General features: G+C 34.7%; 1 protein-coding gene across 2 annotated transcripts; it reads left to right on the top strand.

The window, feature by feature from the left end:
- Positions 1-777: 777 nt before the first annotated feature.
- Positions 778-4488, top strand: LOC125681581 (nmrA-like family domain-containing protein 1). Of its 2 annotated transcripts, none has more exons than XM_048901113.2 (4): positions 778-870; positions 1460-1982; positions 3469-3662; positions 4032-4488. In XM_048901113.2, exons 2-4 carry the CDS (start codon positions 1463-1465, stop codon positions 4230-4232), a joined length of 915 nt encoding a protein of 304 aa, XP_048757070.1. In that variant the 5' UTR covers positions 778-870; positions 1460-1462; the 3' UTR covers positions 4233-4488. The 2 variants fall into 2 exon arrangements, with proteins under 2 accessions (XP_048757070.1, XP_048777695.1); XM_048921738.2 differs by lacking the exon at positions 778-870 and adding an exon at positions 1003-1146.
- The last annotated feature ends 7624 nt before the right edge of the window (positions 4489-12112 follow it).

Below are 12112 nucleotides of genomic sequence, written 5' to 3'. Positions count from 1 at the left end.
GAGTTTTCGTATTTACCCGGTAAGTCATATGGTGTTTATACGTCTCTTAAATGATTCGATATTCGAGAGCATGTTCTGCGAATGATCGATTTTAAATAGAGGCAGGTTACTGACAAGTAAGTTGACGTTACAGGGTTTTCAACAGCCTCGTTTAAAATAAGAATTTCGTAAATTCTATGGTTGTTATAATGATGTAATTTACAAATACAGCCTACCATTAGGTCGATTGCTGTCTGAGACGTGTTTCATATCAATTATTAGGTTGTTCGTTACATTTTTTTGGATTTTGACTACGCATTACTCCGTTTACCAATCCAGATAGATGGCTCACGGGGGGGGGTGTGACCGGGTCAACAAGGGGTGCTTACTCCTCCCAGTCGCCTGATCCCAACTGTGACGTGACAAGGGGTCCGCGTTTAAATTCAATTTTGTATTCTTATAGGAATTATGAAATTTGATCACTGTTCGATTCGTTATTTTCACTTTTTCGTATACATCTTCCGTATATAAATCATTTTAAAAAAAAATATGACAGCGTTTTACTGTATATCACTTACAAGTCTAAACTGGGTACTAAATTTCTTTTGGAATTTGTCAACTATAGTTACAAAGAAGCACAAGCCCAGTTGAATCATCACAGATATGTACACAGTTACTGGTGTGTGAAATAATTCAGAATATTAATATATATTAATTGTATATATAGAAAAGAGTCTGTGAATCGATTCAGGTGAGCGGGTCTATTGAGAGCGTCCCGGGCCTGCGCATTACCTCGTTGCTACACGCCGCTGTTAATCCTCTGATATGAACGGTTCTCCAATACTAGATTTAAATATTTGATAGAGCTGTATGTTCCTGTAAATATCGCAGGTAAGGAATTTTAAATTTGTTTAAATTATATAATCACTGTCAAGTACTGCTCCGTTTAGTGTCATTATCATTTATTTGTATTCTCTGTTAGTCGTACTGTTCTAATTAGAACACACTTTACTAATTAAATAGGTGACCAGGGATCACAGGAAACACGCGACATAGATTTAAAAAATCATTCTGTCTAGCAAACAAGATATTACTCGTTGGTTGACAGCTTACTCTCGTTAACGATTTTTGTGGAGATTAACAAATCTCGTCAGGATTTTAAACTAGGTATATTTTCTATTATTTCCAATGCCTCCGTGTACACACGGCAGTATAATAGTTCGCACAGCGAAACCCAAACACAGAAGACAATATATAAGTAAAAGTCAAATATTTCTTTGTATTAAGAAGGTGTTGTTTACCGGATAAAGCCCTTAACAAATGACAGTTATCCACTGTTACACTTTAATTTCACATTTCTAAATCCTTCTATGCGCGCGGGCCATTTAAGGGATATAATTTTAAATCGATATAGTAAGGCATTAATTTAACTATAGATTTTATTTGGTTTTGCATAATGTTCAATTACTTTTCCTTTAAGAACATGGCCAAAGTCATTGTCGTATTTGGTGCCAATAGCGCACTTGGTGCAGCAGTTGCAAAGAGTTTGACGAAAGACAGCAATTGTATGGTTAAAGCCGTGGATCCCGATGGCTCCGGTCCCTATTCTTCCGAAATCCGCGCCAGTGGTGCTCAGGTGGTTCCGTGCAATCTGGATGACGTCGGAAGTATCCGGCAGGTGCTCTCTGGGTGTGAATGTGCTTTTGTAACAACTGTTTCCAATTTTAATAATCCTGATTTTATGGACGAAGAAATCCGACAAGGGATGAACATTGCTGACGCATGTGCAGGCAGTAATGTATCACATGTTGTGTTCAACACTGGTCTCCACACCATTAAAATCATTGGCACTGCAGCGCGCCATCTGGTGGCCAAAGCTGAAGTAGAAGCCTACATGAAAGGAAAGGGGATACCATTAACCTCGCTGTTGATACCTACTCTGTACGAGGATATCCTGGGTATTCTTCAGCCTCTTCCAGCCGGTCAGAACAATAGATGGCTAGGTAAATATTGTTGCAGGGGATTTTTGAAGCATTTTATCCTAGCAGTTATAGTCAAATCAATTTTAACATTCAAGGATACCACTATTAAGGCCGGTGAATTTAAATATATTTTATAGAAGTTCTCGAACTCCGTTCTTGACTTAGGTAAGCGATAAGACAATTCGTCGGTCATAAAAATTATTCCCTGTGAGTAAGCTGAAAAATCAATTTATATAGACGTTTTAAAAAGCCGTGTTTGAAATGACTCGGCACGTTAATGGAATTGTAATGAACTTTCAGCCAGGTCTCGTCAACAGAGATATTTCTTACGTTGAGTTGCATGTAACTGAGTGTGTGAACTTAGTGGATACTGATACAGGCACCTAGCGTTTGGATCCATACTCCCTTTGATCCACCCCTCTTTTATTGCAAAACAACTAATTTAATGAGAAATATTTCCTGTAAATGCTTGGATTCTATGTTTGTTGTATTTATGTTTTCCGTTTTCAGTGCCATATTGCGCTCTCTTTTTTTCTCAAACTCTAAAGTTAATTAAGACTTCTGAAAATTGAATTGAAACATAGATACAATAAACGAGGGGTATTAAATATCAGGTGCCTGTGGATATTGACTTTATAAAGTTTCCTTTTAGCCATTTTTGTGGATCTGATATTGACTGTACATTTCTATGCGTATTACGGACTGTATCAGATATTGAATGTATAAAGTAATATTAACCCAGTCTGACTGTACAAAATTGTGCCAAGTATATAATCCGATATTGACTGTATACAGTTTTCTTGTAACTAATACTATACAGATATTGTGTACCATTGAGCAGATATTGATTATTTAGACAAATATTGACATTTTTCAATTAACATTGACTGACGTATAAATTGATATTTACTGAATATAATTTCCATTTTGTAGTCCTTATGGGTTTTGCGTACTTTAGCAGGTATTGCCTATATAAATACTTTCCTTTTAGCCATCCCTATGGGTATTACGTCACTGGACATACACTATAGCTGATATTGACTGTATAAACTGATATTGACTGTATAAACTGATATTGACTGTATAAACAGATATTGACTGTTTAGTTTCCTTTTAACCATCCCTATGGGTATTACGTCTCTGGACATGCACTGTAGCAGATATTGACTGTGTAGACTGATATTGACTGTTTAGTTTTCTTTTAGCCATCCCTTTGGGTATTACGTCCTTGGACACACACTGTAGTAGATATTGACTGTTTAGACTGATATTGATTGTTTAGTTTCCTTTTAGCCATCCCTATGGGTATTACGTCTTTGGACACACACTGTAGTAGATATTGACTGTGTAGACTGATATTGACTGTATAAACTGATATTGACTGTTTAGACTGATATTGACTGTTAAGTTTCCTTTTAACCATTCCCGTGGGTATTACGTCTCTGGATATGCACTGTAGCAAATATTGACTGTTTAGACTGATATTGACTGTTTAGTTTCCTTATAGCCATCCCTATGGGCATTACGTCTCTGGACATGATCAGTGTGGACGATGTGGGCAACATTGTTCGCGTCATCTTTAACAACAGAACCGGGCACCTGCACAAAACACACAGCGTGTGCGGTGACAAACAGACCATAAAGGAGATGGCCCAGACCCTGTCTCGACACCTCTCTCCTCTGTACTTTAAAGATAAACAGGTGAATTTTCCTCTCTGCACTTACGACGGTATTGTATAATGAAGTAAATGAAAAGGTGAAGATAACGAACAGTGATCAATCTCATAACTCCAAAAAGCAATACAAAATAGATAGTTGGGCAAACACGGACCCATGGATATACCAGTGGTGGGATCAGGTGTCTAGGAGGAGTAAGCATTCCCTGTCGACCGTATTCAGAATCAGTGTATAAAGAACGACCTTACAAATGGTATGAGTCAGACAGTATTTGACCCAATCACTATCATACATGTTTACTAAACTTCATTTTGAAGTACTTGTTTATGGACGAAGAGATATTTATGAATGATAAGGACATGGGTTTTATGTTCTGATTTGTTTTTATGATAGGTAACGATACACGAGTACCAGCAGCTGAACGCCCAGTTCCCGTGGTCCCAGGATTACACCAATATGTTTGATTTTAATCTCCGCGTTGACCAAAGATTTAACGTGGATGCCACACAACGGATAAGCTCGTCATTATGTATTAAGTCGTTCGATGAATGGGTTCATAGAAACGCCGGAAAATTAAAGAAGGCTTTCACGTGAAAACATGTGATTAACAATAATTATTATATTTTGACACTTCATGTAACGTTTAGTGGTTTGTCTGCACCCAGAATCATCTCAACGTACAGCAATTTTTCTACGTGACAGACACATGTTATTGGACGCAAAGCTTGTAAATTGTGAAACATATTTTATTCTGTGAATGGAAATATTATATATAGATATATATTTCTCAGAATTTTAAGCACGTCCTTGATTGTTGCAATTATGATATAAAACTTCTTTTTGAAATCACCTTTATTGTATGTTTATCAATTTTAACACTGTTTTGATACTTGAGGCAACTGAGCTCACCTGTTCCTAATACTACATCACATAGGGGCATAATGAAGGTTAAAAACAACTTAATCTTTTAAAAATAGTCCAAGGAATTAAGGAGTACCTACACAATAGGAAGCCATAGAACATTAGAACTAGAACACTAGAACATTACGTTCACCTGAAAGTTCAAACTTCACGAGTGGTCATATGACGGCAAATAAGTGATGTTAAATTAAGATCTCTCAGATGAGCCAAATTACCCTTAAATGCCTATGTGACCCCTCTCTTGGGTTCTTCATTCTAGACTACACTGTTGTTAGCTGCAATAATGTAGCCCTCTCTGATTTTTTTTTTTTTTTTTTTTTTTTAGGGAGAGGGCTACAACTCCTTAGGATCTCCGTAATGGTGCAAATGCGGGAGTGATTCACTCTCGCAACATTTGCGCTCATTCTAAACATTTCCTGACATTCTTTACGTAAATAAAATGATATTCTATGTTTCGTAGTCAATATATAAATTCACAACCTGCAACTTTAGATTTGTGAGGCTCTATTCTACAGTTTTCAACAATTTCGATAAATTCCAATTTCTCGATTCATATTTGTGCGCCATGTTTGATGTACTGAAGTTTTAACTTCCGGTTGTCAAGTCATTTGCATATGCCATATAAGGTAGTATTTACATCAATGGACAAGTATGGAGGCGAAAGCTATTTTGTCGGTATTGAAAAAGGTTTGAATTTAATATCAAGTTAAAAATCGAACGGCAGAGTGTAAATTCTTTCTGCAACAATATGATTTTCCTTTCTTTGTCGAAGTGGCTCGAGTAACTACATTTTCGCGCTGATTGTCAATGTTTAGGCTTTTCATTAGATCCACCTACGAGATCTCGCGATAACAAGCATGGCGGAGCAGACGAAGAATTTTGCATGCTGTACAATATATTTAATGAAAAACACCTTTATTAGACATGCCCGAGCACAAAGTTGGTACTCCGTTTGGTGTAAACAACATTTGGGACTAATACACAGAGTTTATTATCGGTTATTCATGAAATTATTTTGCACCATTACGGAGATCCTATGGAATTGTAGCCCTATCCCGAAAACGTCAGAATAAAAAAAAATTGGATAGGGCTACATTATTGCAGCTACACTGTTGTCTATGCCTTTATCAGCTTTCTTTCATTTGATCACCCATATTCAATCATTAGAAAAAAGTGGCCCCACCCTCGGGAGGCCCCAGGTGGTACCCCCATAGTCCCAAACAAAGGGTGGAAAATTATAGTCTTTGGGTTCCCCAATCTTGCCTGGACTCTTCAGTGATTAAGTTGTTATTTATTTTCATTATCACTGTATACATGTGATGTAAACATATAAACTTTCATTATCACTGTATACATGTGATGTAAACATATAAACGTTCAGGTGACCCCTTTATATGTGATGTAAACATATAAACGTTCAGGTGACCCCTTTATGTGTGATGTAAACATATAAACGTTCAGGTGACCCCTTTATGTGTGATGTAAACATATAAACGTTCAGGTGACCCCTTTATGTGTGATGTAAACATATAAACGTTCAGGTGACCCCTTTATATGTGATGTAAACATATAAACGTTCAGGTGACCCCTTTATATGTGATGTAAACATATAAACGTTCAGGTGACCCCTTTATATGTGATGTAAACATATAAACGTTCAGGTGACCCCTTTATATGTGATGTAGACATATAAACGTTCAGGTGACCCCTTTATATGTGATGTAAACATATAAACGTTCAGGTGACCCCTTTATATGTGATGTAGACATATAAACGTTCAGGTGACCCCTTTATATGTGATGTAAACATATAAACGTTCAGGTGACCCCTTTATGTGGTTCTTCATGTTCGACTGTGTTGTTGTATATCATGTATCAGGTTTGTTTTGTTCACATTCGATCACCCCATATTCAATTATCGGAGAGGTCTGAAAAGTGGCCCCACCCCTGGGGATACCTACGTGGTACCCCTACATCCCCAAACTAAGGGCAGGAAATGATAGTCCAAGTGTCCCCTACTCTGTGTCTATACTCCTTTCGTGGACTCTTCAAATATCAGATTGTTACATGCATTTACCTTCACTATGACTATGCGATCAGAACATTAGGAAATTTCAAGTGAACTTAATTGCCTTCATGCATCAAACTTGATAATTAAGAATATGTTTATTATTAAAGCATTGCAAACTGTAATTGATGGTATTTTCCAACTATCCAAGGATCAAGGATGCACCCATTAACACCTATCGGTACTAACTAATATAATCCCCAAGATCTGATGGAAAATTCAGCAAAAATATATAAACAAAGGAATCTTGCTTGAGAGCCTATCCACAATGGGTATTTCGAATATACCGCCATAGTCCCAGACGCATTCGTCGTAAATTTGGACACGGGAACGATGATTGCCGAACATAATCGGACACGGGAACGATGATTGCCGAACATTATCGGACACGGGAACGATGATTGCCGAACATAATCGGGCACGGGAACGATGATTGCCGAACATAATCGGACACGGGAACGATGATTGCCGAACATTATCGGACATGGGAACGATGATTGCCGAACACTATTGGACACGGGAACGATGATTGCCGAACATAATCTGGTTGCTGCGATAGATGTCATACAAAGATCGAAACTGGCGTGAGTAGCTACGCATTTTGTTTGTTTAAAATAATATTACGTCGTGTCATGAATGACTTTAAGTACCGGTATTATATGTGTAAGAAAATAATAATTACGCAAATGTGCCACTCAAATGAAATTTCGATAATGGCTTTGGTATAAAATTGTCATATATTTTTTTTAAACAAATCTGACATTTACGCAGTGCCGCTCTTCCGTAATTTTCCAACTGGTGACGTCCGAGGTCAATGCACACCGGGGAGTACGAACAGGAATCACTGTCTGGAAGACAATTACATGAAATATAATTCATGAAACGACATTTTCTGCTGATTTAACGGGTTTATTGCTCCAGATCCACTCTGATTCAATGAGATTATATGTATTCAATCACAAATGTTATTTTATTTTTCAATTTATTTACCGTCAGTTACAGCTTTTATTGTTTTAATTGTTAGAAAAATTATCAATTTTGATCAATCATTTACTAATTGTAAGCATTCTTTCTGAGTACTCTCAGTACTTTGATGGATTTTATTATTGGCTGCTGGTAGTGGCTGCCACCTTCAGCCTAGTTTCAAGAAATTATAATTCATCCTTTGTAAAAGTAAAACGAAATCCTTGAATGTGCTGTTCTTATAGTCATGTAATATGTACATGTATGTTGTGAATACTGGATACAGTTGTAAAAAGTCTCTAGAAAGCACTTAGTGACCTAAGTCATTTTCTTCCAATAATAGATGAATACACACTGTCCCCTAGCTGCCATTCTTTGGGGGAAACCCCATAAAATTCTCACAGAAACCTCTGTAACTAATTACTGTTTTATAAGTTGGTAATTTGATATACTTTTGATTTATTTTATTGTCTAGAAAAACCTCTCCTATCTGACAGTTGAAAACACAACATATGTTCCAAAATGATTGATTCAGAGGTCGATAAAAGGCGGGATCAAAGATCGATGTCGGATAAAGATCTAAATTCGAATAGTTAGGGGGAGAGGGGATAAAATCTCCCATATTAAAGTTTATGTCATCCGACATCGATTACACTTTAGTGGAAACAGGAAATAGACACGCGACTGTTAAAAACCCACATAATAATATCACATTTTGATGAGCATTTTAAAAAAAGTTTTAATGGACACTTTTATTTGTGAATAAACAGTAGAAAAGGTATACAGAGTGTTATTTATGTTTTTACTTTTTTAATCGATTTGTTTCAACATTCATCATATTTAGTTAGCCGGGGGGGGGGGGGGGGGGGGGGGGGGGGGCAGTCTTAGTGAAAACTATGTGAATTCGGTTTTTTGTCAGATATTGAACTTTTGATCTCGCCCCTAAGATGATTTGATTACATTATATTTATAAAGGCAATCAAGAGATATGAATATACAAAAATACAAGGGACAGTTCGACAATCTATAATTAAAATCAGACCTTCTCTAACCAGTGTAACGGTAGAGAAGGTCTGGTTTTAATTAGATTGGACAGTTCGACAAGTCTATCGTTATTCTTCTTCATGAAAGGCGAAAACAACGAACAGGTATCAATATCATAATCTATAAGGAATACGAAATAAAGAGTTGGGCAAACACGGACCTAGTGGTGGGATCAGGTGCCTAGGATGAGTAATCGGTCGACAAGAGATGCTTACTCCTAGTGACCTGGCCTCACCTTTGGGGTCCTTGTTTTCCTAAATAGGAGCTGAGATTATCTTCACCTTTTCATCTAACATAAAACGTATTAAACTTAGGTCTTCGTCAACGAACCTTTAAAATTCAAAGGTGAAATTCGAACCTGTTATTTTAAAGCAATACTTGTATAGTTGTAACATACAGTAAATATATCGAAAAATACAAGAAGAGATATGACATATTTGTGATATGTATTTAATTTCATCAAATCAGAGTAGACATAATAAAGCATTAAACTCGTGGAATCAGCAGAAAATGTTTATTCATGAATACAATCGTAATATTATTCGGCTATTTCCGTACCGGTTACGGAAAAGGACGAGCGCGTGATCCGACTGTTCGGGATAATGTGGAAGAGAGCACTGCGCACGTGTCAGAATTTGTAATCAATTTAGCATGCCAATTTTAAAGAACGTTCCTTTTTTCAAGATTTCATTTGGGTGACACATTTGCGTTATCATTACTTTCTTAACACTTATTTGGTACTTCTAGTCATTCATGAAACGATTTAATATTTTAAAACAAACGAAATATGAAGTTATTCACGTCAGTTTGACCTCGATCTCAGCAACCCAAATTTTCAATAATTTTGAAGAGTTTATAAAACAAAAATAATCCACTGTAAGAATTTACTAAATTTTGATTAGTCCTACTACTTGATTAATTTCACCTAGAATTTTACATTGAAGTCTCCTATGGGAAGAGAATGTTTTATTAAAATATTATGAATTATATTTTCAAACAAATATATATATTGCTAAAATAAGTTACATAAAATTTCTCTTTATGAAACCATGAAATAAAATTAAACATTTACCGCACACATTTTTAGAAAATTTGGTAGATTTCGTTTCGTTTCGTTTCGCACTTTACAGGTACCCATTTTTATGAAGGGTGGATTACTTTTTTTTTTAAAAAAATCTGAGCTTTAAAAGTGCAATTTTCTACCCAGAGTTATCGTTCCTTACACTCGTGTTTGGAGGGGTCGGTGTAATGACCTGATAAGTGTAATGACCTGATTGACCTGATGGGCAATACTTCTATCTACACTAAAGCATATTTTAAAAAGATGATATTTTAAGATTCGATCTAATTAAATATACGTTTTCCTTTCATAAAATACTAATTTTTTTTAAAAATATATGCATTTTAATGCATAATAATTCATCATTTTCAAACCCGAGGGGTGTAATGTCCTAATATTTAGTGTAATGTCCTGATGAGACATTTCTACAAAAATGATACATTTTTACGATGTTTTATGCATCCAAATTAATTATGTTTATGAGTTGGTATATATCTTAAGATATTTAGCTATTATTTTTAATATTTGTTGGTTATTTTTCATTATTTTAGGTTTGAAATAAACCGAGGGTGTAATGTCCTAATATCGGAATGACCTGATGACACGGTAGAGCGTTATTGAGTAATGTCCTGATGTGTTATTTTATTGTCACAAAGCTTCGTTTAATGATATTTGTTTTTATATTGAATTCTTTCACAAACATACATTTGTCAAATGATATTTTAAAAAACCATTAATCAATAATATGGTAGCATTTGTTATTTCAAACTTATACTACATCAAAGGTGAAATGTCCTGATATCGGATTGACCTGGTGAAAACTGGTATGAATATTATGGATAAATCAAAATTAAATGGTAAATTTGTTCATTATCAATATTAATATAATGGCTGTACAATGTAAGTAGTTATAAAACATTGGGTGAAAGGAGACATTTGTTTTCGAAATTTCCAAAATATTAGAAGATCTCTACATGCACAATTATTAAAGATGTGGTATACTTAATATACACATATATAATAGAAACGAGGAAATACAAAGGAGAAGCATTAGAAGACAGAATATGTACTCTGTGTTCTTTAGATTGTGTAGGAGATGAGATTCACGTTTTACTACATTGTACTGCATACTTGAAAATATCAGAACAGAATTCTTTACTACTATTGGTTGTAAAACCACACTGTCTATGTCAAATTCAGGTTGTATTATTTTTCTATTAACGAATTTCCCTTGACATACTGCACAATTTATATGTTCAGCTTATATATTTACAGACAGTCTTAGATGTACAGAAAACGCTATAATGTGTAATATATGATATTTGTAGTGTTATTATTTCTTTATTCATATAATATATATATATATATATATATATATATATATATATATATATATATTACAATGATAAAAGAATTTAACTACTTTTATACATGAATTTCCAAATTAGAACCATTTAGAATCGGCATTCAATGGCTTTAAATAATTATAATTTTGAGCACTTGATAGTCGTGAAAAAAGAAACCCATCCCGATAGTCCAGCAACCCAAGCAAAATAATTGATTGAGGGCCGTAGACGCCTTCAAGGTTAAAATACCGCGATGTACAAACAAATTAATTTTGATATAACAATTTATTTTTTGGAATATCATTTGAAGCCACTCCTGTAATTGCTGAACTTAAATAAGTTAACGCATATACCAACCGTGAACAGTTTATAAAAATACTTTAGAAAATAATAAATGATACATACATGTAAATATGATATATCTAGTTCTTTTACATAACATTCAGATCAAATGTAACGTAATAAAGCACTACAACACGTGTTATCAGGTCATTCTTTTTTATTTATGATTTCTTAAATTATAAAATGGTTTTCCGCCAATATGAATGTTTGGTTTATAAAATAACGGTGCATCAGCAGCAACATCATAATTGTTACTGAGGTTACATAATATAAGCCATGCCTTGAATACATCTATCCAAAATTTATTTTTCAATATTTTTAAGAATGTCAATGTAATATAATCAATTCCGCAGTTTATCAATTTGTAAAGTCCAACTTTAGAATAAAATGTTCCATCCCTCTATTTGAAAACATGAGATATTTTATCAAGAATAATTTCATAGACGCTATGAATTCCATTAGGTTTACATTTTCAATCCCCCATCTTCATATTTTTAACAATGACCTCATTTTTTACCCTCTGTGTTGAATTATTCCATATTAACAAGAAATATATCTTTTCTAATTCCTTAAGGTAGCATTCAGATGGGTTTAGGATTGACATAAAAATATGAATTAGTAATGTCTTGATAACTGTAATTTTCCCAACAGGAGTTTAAAACCTTTTCTCCCATTGTTTGATTATAGAATTTTGTTTCATAATATTATTCAATTGTGGTATATTTTCCAAT

Source organism: Ostrea edulis, chromosome 2, assembly GCF_947568905.1.
Source record: "Ostrea edulis chromosome 2, xbOstEdul1.1, whole genome shotgun sequence".
Lineage (NCBI taxonomy): Eukaryota > Metazoa > Mollusca > Bivalvia > Ostreida > Ostreidae > Ostrea > Ostrea edulis.
Note: the sequence above shows the minus strand (reverse complement) of the source record. Positions and strands in the feature narration are given on the sequence as shown.

Excerpts from the sequence above, each read along its gene's own strand:
- LOC125681581 (XM_048901113.2), top strand. The coding sequence starts at position 1,463 with ATGGCCAAAGTCATTGTCGTATTTGGTGCCAATAGCGCACTTGGTGCA. Across the intron at positions 1,983-3,468 it reads TCAGAACAATAGATGGCTAG|CCATCCCTATGGGCATTACG; the intron begins GTAAATATTGTT and ends GTTTCCTTATAG. Across the intron at positions 3,663-4,031 it reads TGTACTTTAAAGATAAACAG|GTAACGATACACGAGTACCA; the intron begins GTGAATTTTCCT and ends TTTTTATGATAG.